Source organism: Anopheles stephensi, chromosome X, assembly GCF_013141755.1.
Source record: "Anopheles stephensi strain Indian chromosome X, UCI_ANSTEP_V1.0, whole genome shotgun sequence".
Taxonomy (NCBI): Eukaryota; Metazoa; Arthropoda; class Insecta; order Diptera; family Culicidae; genus Anopheles; species Anopheles stephensi.
The window spans coordinates 9,577,174-9,588,985 of record NC_050201.1 but is presented as its reverse complement, the minus strand read 5'-3'; the positions used below and the strand labels follow the sequence as shown (position 1 = coordinate 9,588,985).

The 11,812-nt window shown below is 44.1% G+C and overlaps 2 protein-coding genes across 4 annotated transcripts; both read right to left on the bottom strand.

The window, feature by feature from the left end:
• Positions 1-456: 456 nt before the first annotated feature.
• Positions 457-3,952, bottom strand: LOC118506153 (protein 60A-like). Of its 2 annotated transcripts, none has more exons than XM_036042924.1 (8): positions 3,394-3,952; positions 3,049-3,227; positions 2,243-2,429; positions 2,016-2,170; positions 1,829-1,923; positions 1,568-1,750; positions 1,353-1,487; positions 457-1,274 (listed from the first exon to the last, which is right to left on the bottom strand). In XM_036042924.1, the coding sequence occupies exons 1-8, from the start codon at positions 3,888-3,890 to the stop codon at positions 1,149-1,151; spliced, it is 1,557 nt and encodes a 518-aa protein (XP_035898817.1). In that variant the 5' UTR covers positions 3,891-3,952; the 3' UTR covers positions 457-1,148. The 2 variants fall into 2 exon arrangements, with proteins under 2 accessions (XP_035898817.1, XP_035898825.1); XM_036042932.1 differs by having other exon boundaries at positions 1,568-1,747.
• A 1,428-nt stretch (positions 3,953-5,380) lies between these two features.
• Positions 5,381-8,441, bottom strand: LOC118506133 (docking protein 1). Of its 2 annotated transcripts, none has more exons than XM_036042880.1 (2): positions 8,013-8,441; positions 5,381-7,912 (listed from the first exon to the last, which is right to left on the bottom strand). In XM_036042880.1, the coding sequence occupies exons 1-2, from the start codon at positions 8,094-8,096 to the stop codon at positions 6,290-6,292; spliced, it is 1,707 nt and encodes a 568-aa protein (XP_035898773.1). In that variant the 5' UTR covers positions 8,097-8,441; the 3' UTR covers positions 5,381-6,289. The 2 variants fall into 2 exon arrangements, with proteins under 2 accessions (XP_035898773.1, XP_035898763.1); XM_036042870.1 differs by having other exon boundaries at positions 5,381-7,921; positions 8,013-8,438.
• Between the last annotated feature and the right edge of the window lie 3,371 nt (positions 8,442-11,812).

Here is an 11,812-nt window from a genome sequence, read left to right as displayed (position 1 = left end):
TCCGCATCACGTGTCCGAGCAATCGAAAACTTCTGGCAAAGGCCACCAAACAGCTCTATTAGCTAGCTCCTCTTCTCCGTCCGTTCTCCTGCTCGTGCACTCCGCCAAATGTAGTTCGCAAGAACCACCTGCTCGAAAATGGCGTCCTCTGTCAGCGTAGTCCAAGACTCGTGGCCTGTAGAGGATTACATTGTATGTTGGTTGCAGTATTCTGGGCCGTCCAGGTTAGTAGAAGCAATTCGCGATTTCGCTGGTTACCACCTCGAGAGATTCTCGCCGTCAAATGATACGCTACGTCCGAGGTTCCGAGTTCGTAGATATCACGGTCTTCGTCGTATTGATCCTCAAACAATTCGTATGGACCTCGCAACACTTCTACCTCGCATGTTCATAAGTACTAGAATTTTTTAGAAAACTCTTACACACGAGAAAACAAAAACACACGCACACGCCATATCTACGACAATAAATGAGTAGTTTTATTTCCTCTTTTTGAGTATATATTTTATACACAAGTAGATCAGCATTATCAAATAAGTTTTAATATACATTGGTTGTTGTTGCTGTTGCGTTTGTTGCAATTATTGTTGCTCTGCCCAATATTCACCTTTTTTTTTTGTTTCTGTTCCTTCCAATAATACTTTTTTGTTGCGTTGCGCGCACGTCCACTAGCGTGTGTCCTTCCGGGTGCATCCGCGAGAACTCCGTTTTAGCCAAGGCTCATATCGATCGAGTTAATATGAGCAGGTAAAACTCTGCAACTTCTTCGTCTAGTCTTGCGCTGCTGTTCGGCACCGATACGACTGTTTGCCGCAAGTGCAAATGTTTGACAGCACGTAAAACATGGCATTGCGCGAACCGGCGCGAGTATAGTACACACACTAGTCACCACCATCATCTGCACACGCCACACCGTCGCTTAGTGTTTGCCTATAATGGCGGACAGAGAAGGTGGCAAGTCATCTTACTTCCTCCTCCCCCCCCCCAAACCGTGGCAATCTTACGCTCTACGATGGGTTCTGAGATTGCTCATCACCCTTTCCTAATGAGTGCTTTTAAAATGTATGTGTGTTACAGCAAATGAAAATCCACTACAAATCAATAAGATGGAAAAAAAAAACGGGGAGCGAACTCCATCCTCCATCTTTCTAATGGCATCCACAGCTTTTCACAACCATGTTTTTGTATTTTTTAAGGTTCACATTTGCCTCGTCGATGTGATACAGCACGGAGATGGGGATCAGCTTTGTTGGAGCGCAGCACGGTTTTGGCACCTGTTGGAAGAGAGAGAGAGAGCAAAAATGCAGCTTATAACCTTATATGCCCTAGACAAGAGTCGTTCTAGCACCGACCTTTGTAGGATGATTTAAGTGTACCAGCGTTTGGACGATCGCATGGTTGGTGGCGTTCATGTGCGCATTTAGCGGGAAGTTACATTCGCCACTGCAGTAGTACGCTCCATAGCCTTCCGGTGCAATTATCCACTCCTGTTGTTGGGTGTAGGAAAGCGAAAAGCATATCGTTAAAATCACTCCAATTGGTTAGTCGCGTCAGGGAATTAACATACATGCCACTGCAAATCTTTGAAGCTAACGTACAGCTGCTGAATCCGGCAGCTCTTGTGCTGATCGTACGGCTGGTGATACTGGAACGGATGCCGGTGTTCGGTTTTGCCCGGTTTGCGCTTGCGCGACGGTTGACTACGCTTATTGCGTGTTAGATGCCGCTGAAGAATCGGCTTCATCATCTGCTGCGTGAAGGGAGGACAGAGCAAAACAAATGGCGTCGCCTCAAGTCTCCTTAGCATGGCTGCCACCATCACACTTACCTGTTGGCTGTTGGCGTACACCACCAAAAATGGCTGATACTCATCACTGCCGCGCGCACTAACAAATCCAATGTCATCCAGCTTGACTTCCCGTTCTGGAGTTGTGTGACGGGAGCGTTATGAAAGTGAGAATGAGAGTCGTTAGCACACAGACGCTGATCCGGCGCCTGGTTGCAGCGGTACGTACCAACACGATCGCCAAAGTACGCTCCAATGTACAGACCATGGTTAGCCTGTCGGTTTTTCAGCCAAAGGTTAACCGCACCGGTTACGTTGATTTCCAACCATCCTTCATAATCGCTCGTCAGCTGCATGCTGGAGATTTCCGTCATTTCACTCTCGCTGTAAGCAGGTCATCGAGAATGTTAGTTATCCAGGCTACTCTAACGCGACCCTAACCGTAAGTGTCCTTACCCATTTAGCTCCGTCAGCGCGTACACCGTCAACGTCAAAGACGTGTTGTAGGTGGTGTACTTGTTCAGGTTCAACTTTCGGTAAAGGCGCAGCTCGGCCATCAGTACACTGACGTCGTCTTCAATGTTGGTAATGCCGAACCATAGGCGGCGTCCCTTTTCGTGGCGCATTTCCGAACCATGATGATCTGGCACCGACAGCAAGCAATCCAAAGTCAATCAGTAAGGATAACGCTCGTAAGTAGCCCCCATCTACAGTTAGTTACTTTCCGACTACTAGACTTAGTGCTACAACCATACCGTCTTCTGTCAGACGCACATTACACAACATCAGCTTCACATGGCGGGTTTTTTTTTTAGTTGTTGTAGTTGTTGTGACATGCAAACAATGTCTCAATGTCTTGAGCGTTTGCTACTACTTTGTTTTATAAGTATGAAAGCGTTTTAGTGTTTATCCCTTCTAAGAGCTCTCCTTGCGCAAAGAGAAACAACAACCGGACCCCGTTAGTGATGAGGAGTAGTTATGCATGCCTTGAAATCGTGATACAACGCTAGGAGAACAACCTTCACAACTTCCACAGCTACTCCAGCCGATACCAGGCAAAAACCAGGGATCCATATTAGTTTGATTACGGTTGTTTAGCCACACATGTTAGGGAAGGGTTCGTTCCGTGTCCGTGCTGTCAGCCAGCAGCTACCTATACAGATTAGCCATTACTAGATGCAGATTGTCAGTAAGGGAAAGTTGTAAGTACACAAACGTCCGCAAGGACACGGTCCGGGGCAGGCAAAAACGGTAAAACTCACTCTTGTTCAAAAACGTCATTATAATATCACTCTCATCAATAGCTTTCCTGTCGGCATCGGTAATCAGGATGTCCATGTCTGTACTACGAACCTTTCGTATCCGTGCCCCACCACCGGACTCGTTCTCCTCCTGCTGCAGTTGATCGTAGACATTGAGCAAAAATTGAGGCGCAGATTTGCTAGATATTATCACACATACACACACACACACACATAGGGGGAAAAAGAATAACGCCAGATTGGGTTTAATGTTGTATGGGCGATTTCTTCCCCAGAGACATCCTGGTCTTCCTGGGGTGCGTATGGGTCTCTCTGCACACACACACACACACGCACACTACTCACCCGACGGAGGAATGTAGATGACGCACGGCCGGCCGTGGTCCCGGAAGCCCGAGCAGGTTCAAAATTTCATTCTCGATCTCCTGCTGCTCCTCGAACGTGAGTGCATCTTCCAGCACCGTCTGACCGACGCCATTATCGACGTAAATTCCGGACAGCGTCGTCGCGGTCGTCGTCGTTGCCGCCGTGGCCTCGACGGACCGCCACCAACAACACCCTAGCAAACATACCACCAACGCTAACCCTAATGCACGACCCATACCCGACGCGTTCGCTCTGCTGCTGCTGCTGCCTTCCTTCCAGCAGGTACTATGGATGGTGTGTGGAATTTGTAACTTCACTTCAACAAGTCTGCGAATCAGTTTCGATAGATCCCCGTTGCGAGTTGCTGCTGATCCGCACAACTGATCCTCACACGCTCGCCCAAAACTCCAAACGTTTCTAATTCCTTGCGTTGTCTTGCCCTTTTTTTTGTTTCCTGTACCTGTGCCCTTTGGCATGTGTGTTGAGCGCTCTATCTCTCTCTCTCTCCGCCTCCCTATCTCTGTTGCACCTGTTTCAGTCCAAACGCAGCGTTTGACAGAAGGCAAGACGCAATGAAACAAAAAAAAAGAATTCTTTCATCTTTCATCTCATGGGCCTTCATCTCCGTCGTACGGGAGGGAGATCGTTTCCAGGAACGTAGGCCGACTGTTGAAGTTGAAGACGTAGGCCTGTCAGCAGCAGCAATGGCCAACCTGTCAACAACTGGAGGAGGCGCACGAGCGTTTTGCGCGAGCGCAACTAGCGAATGCGCAAAGGGTGTTTTGTAGCTAAAAAGCAAATAACGAACCCGGGATCATAGTTGAATTGCGATTAGGATTTCCAAGTATTGCTAAAACAAATATAAAAGAACATGTTTATTGCAATCGCACCCAAACAAGAAACATAAACCAATGAACAATATTTATTTTATAAAAAAAATTACGCAAAGAATTACAATAAAAAAAGAACAGTGTGTACGGAAACTTACAAAAAAAAATTAAATATGTTATATGTATGTGACTGATGTTGATTTTAAACAGAGTTAACATTTACGCATAGATAAAAATAATGATAAACAACCAAACAAACAAACAAACCAAGTCTCGGTTTCTCCCCCTTCCCACCATCTTCCTCACACACCCTCTCTTAACCCCCTCCCATCCTCCTTTATAATGTTTGCCCAACAAATGCATACCGACCGACTGTATGACTCGCCCGATTTACTACTTAATCTGCTCTCGGTTCGGAATGGTGTTGGGCATATTGCTGGAAGAAGGTACGGAATGGAACTGGTTCATCTTTGTGAAAGGAACGGAACGTAAACCTGAGGATGCTTTTGCTGAGGAACCTATTTGAATGTATTGGGGGATGGGTTTTTGTTTGAGATTTTTGGGCAAAACTATAGAGAAGGTAGTAAATATAGTTTTTTTTTTTTTAACTCCAGTTACCTTTATTTATCAACACCACGGTATTAGCTGATCCCAAAATCGATCAGAACAGAACGAAAAAGAACGGAGTACTAAACTAAACTAAAGTATCGGATCGGTACGGAAAAGAGCGGAACGAAACTGTCTGTTCGATACGAAAAAAAAACCGAACGGAACGAAAATATCGAATCGGTACGGAAAAGAACGGAACGGAACGAAAATATCGGATCGGTACGGAAAAGAACGGAACAAAAGTATCGGATCGGTACGAAAAAGAACAGAGAAGAGCGAAAGTATCGGAACGGCACTAATTTGAAAAAACGGATCAGAACGGAACGGCAAAAAAATAGGAACGGATCTTTTTTGCTAGGTTCCAACCGGAACGGCCAACACTAGTACGGAAAGCGCTCCTCGTGCACGTTATTTTTTAGCGGAGGCTCGACGGCAATCGGAAACAACACTTCTGGGAACAGCAACATGACGTGCACTCGTTCGGCGTATTCTAAATTCTGTAATAAATTAAATTTAGTTTTAACTAATTAGATTCAAACCATTCTTTTGAGTTTTTCTTTATTTCGTTGTCAGTAGTATAGTCCGGAACCGGAGTATGGCGGTTGCGCAAGTGTAAAAGTAACGAAAAAAAGTATTCGAAAAAAACTGCCAAAATTATCTTATGGCACACGCGTATTCTTCGTTTGCGTTTTTTTTTAAACATTCGTCGTTCTTACTTGTAAAAAAAAACAAACCGTTGTAGTTAACTGCGTTGTTACTGTTCGGGCACTTGGTGAAGGTTTTTTTTTTTGCTCTTTCTTTACCTATCTCCTAACGATTACGTGTTTTTAGTAATGCTGTTTTCATAAGAGCAAGTTCCTTTATCGTTCTTGGCACTGCAATTCTGGTACAAATGCATTACAAAACAAAATTGGCATACCGGTTGTATGAATCACGGTACCCGATTCTCACACCTACCACACTACTGGCGGGAATAGCCTGCGCGCGGTATTATTGCTTTCGTTTCTTCTTTTATCAGTTTACGTTCCTTTTTTTTTTCGTCAGCCATTTTTCGATAACGTTATTGGTAAATGTTTACAAAAAAAAACAAACAAACATACCAAAAGATGCTGTACCACCCCAAATCGTACGTATTTTTGGGGATGGATGGGGAATTATAACCGATCGCTTCCACCGTCCACATCGCGCACGTGTTTAAATTTTCGCTTTTTTAAAACCAAAAAAAAAAACAAACAAAACATATCACAATTTTCCGTGGAATAATCTTACTAGGGAAGTACATAATACGAAAGCTAGCCCTCTTAGGATAAAAAAAAGAGGAGGCTTAGCCGAATCGAGGGAAGTCGATGTGGTCCCGTTTTTTTTTCCTTGCGAGAATTTTTGTTAAATTCAAACAAACAAAATACCCATCCACGCATACACACACATTGGTGTTGTTAAACCCGTTTCGGTTTGCTAATCGTGGCATAGTTAATGGTAGCACTTATATTACGTTGCTGCTGCTGCTGATGCAGCTGTTGCTCGTCCTGGTGATGGTCAGCGCTGAATACTGAATACTCGAACCCTTCGGTGTCCTGGTTGCGGGTTCGCAGGGTAGCGATACCGCTCGTTAAATTGTATCCCACCAGCCCGCCAGCCGGTGGAACACTCGCTACCGGCAGGGAGGCGGCTGTTGCTGGTGGCGGTGTCGGTGATGGATCGCCTATGATTTCATAATCATCCGACGGTTGCACCGGAACGGTTGGTGCGGGTACTGTGTCACCGGACAGCCGGATCGGTACGACCGTTTTATAGTCGGCCGAGGTGTGTCGCGTCGAGGTGCGGAAAAAATCTAACCGATCGTACTCCATCCGCACGTGATGTTCCTGATGCCCGGCAACGGTGGGTGTGACCGATGTGCCGCTGTCTGCCACCACTTCCGTGTGCTTCACATCGTTCAGTCCGTACAGCTTCCACGCATCCGTAATGTCCTTTACGCACTCGTAATCTAGCTCTTTGCCTTTCGGTGCTTCCAGCCCATCGTCCAGGTTCGGCGTGACGTTCCGTATCATGATTGTTTGGTTTGAGGTCGGTGGCTGGCTGGTGCATTGCACGTTATGCCCATTGCTTTTAATAAACACCGTCGACACGTTGGAATGCTTTGGATCAGACTCGGTACCGGTACCACCGCCGGATGCCGGAACGTTCCCGGGCGAGGAAACGGCTTGCTTGCGCGGTGGTTTCGTGGGAATGCTTTTCAGCTGCGACATTGCGGCCATCGCGCACGGTGTAATATCATGGTGCAGCAGCTCGATGGAGGACAGATGTGCTGCCATATTTTCATCACAGTGTACACCGGGCAGTGGACTCCTGGAGCCCGGTTCCATCGCGAGCGCAGCGCACAGCTGACTGCTCAGTGCCTGTGACTCATGGTCGGACGACGAGGAAATGATCTTCTTCATCGACTTCATCTTCGTCAGCATGCAGCGAAAGATGTCCTGCGGGCTGGCATTGTCCAGCTTGAACGTACCTTCGCCCGTGTTACACTTCCGACCCGCCTCGAACGTAAACTTACCCTCCCGGTACCCATACTTCCGTATGTAGCGGTACGGCCACAGCGCCACCGTTACGCTCTCGTCCTCGTAACACTTCAGCCGCATATCCATCTGGCCGAGCTCGAGCGTGTACATTTTCGGCTCGATCCCATTCTTGTTGGACGCATCGGTCGGTATGAGCGTGACCGTGTAGATGCCCTCGCTGTACGACGAGCAGTACAGATCGTTATCCTCCTCGATGGTGTTTAGCCGTGGTGGTGGAGGCGTTTGATTGGATTTGTCCTTGAATGCCACGATCTGCAGCGCGTTCGTCCACTGGCGGACGAGCGTTTCATCCGGCGAGTACAGCTGGAGTTGACCCTTCTTCGAGACGATGTTGATTGTGTTCTGTGGCGGTTGATCTAGCGTTATCTTCACACAGTTTTCCAGCGTTACGATCCGTCGCGTTTTGTCGTTTTCTGTGTCGCTGATCTCAAGCCGCTCGATACCGTGTCGGCTCGCTTTGAATAGCTGACAATATTTCACCTGCGAAGTCTGATATTAGTCACGGTTAGAAATGGTTTTATTAGTTGTGTGTGGCGCGCCCGCCCAGCAGGGGAGTGTGTGAGTTGGTGGCTTTTCCTACCTTTTTCGTAACACGCCACGGAGATCCACTCTGCGACTTGATGGTCAGAAACCCGGACAGGAACGGGATTTCCTCCTCATCCATCGTGTTGATGATGTTTGTTGCCCCTAGGTAAAGCGTGAACCATGTGAAACACTGAACACTGACTGGCTAGAGCAGCAGCAGCAGCAGCAGGAGCAGTGGAACGGATATACGGTACGGTTGAATAAGAGATTCCTAACAGCGCATTAAGCCAGCAACAACAACATCAACAACAACTAACTGAGAAGATTAAATCTTAGTATTGATGATTCGCTTTTCGCTAGCTGCAGCCAAAAAGCCACTGCATCACAGAGATTAAACTTTCTCAGATCCTTCTTCTATTTCTAATGTGTGCCTCTTTCGCACTTTTACGCACATCTAAGCAACAGTACGAACGCACACATTTACACATTCGCCCATACCACACACACACACCCACATGCCCGTAAATGACAGTGTTCGGAATGCAATACAATTTGTTTACGATACTGCGTCCAGTACTGCATCTACTCGATCGTAGTAACATTATTTATGCAAAATGAGGAATTTGCAAACTTTTGGAGATTTTTTAAATATCAATCCAGCTATTTGCGAATCGCTTTATAGCTTTAAAAAGCGTAAGAAAAATTCTTAACTTGATTTTAAACATAACCCATTTTCCCCTTAATTTTGGCTTAAATTCATTAATGGATGAGATAAAAATTCTTAAAACCTTTTTTTTTTAAAGTGTGTTTCAATGGATCGTATGCAGGAAAGTTAAATTTACATTACAATTGACTGAAAATTGTTTAGAAACTCATGGAAACAGCACCGAATACCTTCGAATTTCACAGCATTCCAAATTTGTAATGTGATCAAGGTGAATGGATGTGAGGTGTGCAGTCATAAATACAATCGAAAATTCAGAAAACGCCTGTGGCGTTTCGATGTTTAGAAACTGAAAAAGTTGGCCGATACAAACAAACTTAGTTATACAATTTTACGATAAAAATAGACGCTATTTCATACAAACTCAAATGGAAACGCTTAAGAAGATTTTCGTAAAGTCGTGTTTAATACTGTAACAAGTGTAGAAAACTGTTTATTTAACTATTTATAGACGACCCACATACGTGCGTGGTTTCCCTGTACAGTTACCGTTAGCGTCTGCCTGACAGCAAGCTAGCTGTCATGTCCAGTGTTGCCACAGCTGCCTTAGATGTCACATGCCAGTGCTACCAGCATCCTAACTTATTACACGCTTTCTTTTTTTGGTAAAAGACTCGAGAAGGCCCCCCCCTGACAAAATTTGTTAGGCGCTGTAGGATTTACGCCTAAAGGTATGCAATCCGCAGTACACGTTGCGAGAGCTTCACAGTGAGCTTTCAGTGTGCTTTCAGTGTGGTCAAAATTGGTTGAAGAAAGTCGAAAAAAATATTGTTATTATTTGATTAAAATCCCCTCCCCGCTAACCCTACCATTCATTTTGGCTAACAAAGGCCTCGTACTGATTTTCGGTCGCACTTGGGGTGCATAATCGGGCCTAAAACATGCACGGCGTTCTCGGACGGTAATGGAACAGTAATTCGATGAATACTTGTTACCTTGCATTGATATTCAGCAAAGGAGGAAGCATAAGAATATCATAATCCACTTGTTATAATGTATTTTATCAAGTTCTACATGCTGTCTATTAACAGTATTAAGGAACAATGCACAATGTTTACATCAAATGGGTTTTGACCATACAGAAATCCCACCGTACAACAAAAATGACAGGCCACAGTGCTGCACACAAAAGATTCTAGGGGGGGCCTTCTCGAGTCTTTTACCCTTTTTTTTTATGTACATTATTTACAAACTGATTTACGATAGGAAACTTATTTCTATACTATCCTAACTAAATATCAAATATTTTTGGAGGGTGTACAACTCTTCCACTTCTAGTTACGTATTGTCTATTTACACATGGCTCATCTGCTTCGGAACTATTACTATCTTGTTCTTGATGTACGGATGTCTCTGAATCACTCGCTGTGTAGTACGTCTCATATTCACTTCCCGTTTCTGATGACGGTGTAGTATCCTGAGATTCTAGATTAAGGTTTTCACCCCTACCTAAGCATGGATTCACCATACCGGCTTCTAAATTAGTTCGATATGCAATGGGTTTTGCATGCATAGGCTCATTGCCTGTTGGGGATATTCTTGCAATTTTAACTAAAAATCTTCTATTCCTTCTAAACATATTTCCATAAATATCTTGGACTATATACGATCTACTGTTTACTTGGCGTATAATTTTTCCTTCATTCCATTCTTTTCCTGTCTTTTTGAAATTTACCCTATCTCCTATATTCAGGACTGGCAACGTTTTCGAAGACCGATCGTAGAATTTCTTTTGATACTGGCGTCTTGATATTATCTTTCTTGCAATATACTTTTCATCAATACAATTGCGCATTAACAAAGCACTAGATATTGGTAAGCGAGACTTGAGTTGGCGACCATAGAATAACTGTGCTGGGGAAAGGCCCATACTAGCAACAGGTGTGGTGTTATATTCTAGTAAATGATATTTTAAAGCTTTGATATTTTCAGCTTCATAGCATCGTTTGAGTATGTTTTTAGCTATAGCTACGCCTTTTCAGCCAGACCATTACTTTGTGGGTACCTTGGGCTCGAAAAATTTAGGTTTATATTAGTTTCATTGCTATACGTTACAAATGCTGTTGAGTTGAATGGCACATAGTCACATCTAATTTGAGTGGGATAACCATTCACAAAAGATACTATCTAGAATATCTATAACACATCTGATTGATTTTTCGTTTAATTTTCTAGATATTAAATATCCTGAATATGAGTCTATTAACGCAATGTAATCATTTCCTGCGTATTCATATAAATCTATACCCACTCGTTCGAACGGATAACCAGGAGGTTCATCCTGTATAAGAGGTTCCTTTTGCTGGTTTCGAGTGAACTTTTCACACACATTACATGCTTTGACGAGTTCAATGATATCATTTGTCATACCAGGCCAAAAGAATAGAGATCTTGCTCTTGCAAGTGTTTTTTCTATACCCAAGTGAGGAGCATGCAACCATTTGGATATGGTTGGTTGCATTAATGTAGGAATGATTAAACGATGCTCCTTGAACAATAATCCATTTTCGAAATGCATGCATGCAATGAATCCAGTTTGTGGTAATGTGGCCAGCCTTGTTTGACATATTCAATAATTCGGCAGTATCTTTCATCAGTTTTTAGCTTTTCTAAATAATAGTTATAATTATCTTGAGATAAGCACACTTTACTGGATACCGCATGAATCATGCCTGACAGCTCATTGCTAAATTCTTTATTGTCTGGAAGTGCTGCACGCGAGAGGCAGTCTGCTATAAGTATTTCCTTTCCAGGTGTGTATTTAATGTGCATTCCAGGATATTTCAACAAATGTAGAAACATTCGTTGGAGACGTGGCGTGACATCATCAATATCGCGCTTCACTAGTGTTTCAAGCGGCTTATGGTCCGATTGAACCATAAATTCACGACCATATACAAAATGATGGAATCGTTCACAAGCAAAGACAATAGCCAAAAGTTCTTTTTCAATTTGAGCCCATTTTTGTTCACTCTTTGACAATGTCCTAGATGCATATGCTACGGCTCTCCCTTCTTGCAATAATACACTTCCCAATCCATCTTTTGAGCTATCCGTTTGAACCACCAACGGTTTATTAACATTAAACATTGCTAACACAGGAGCCTTGGTAATTGAACTGAGGAGTTCAT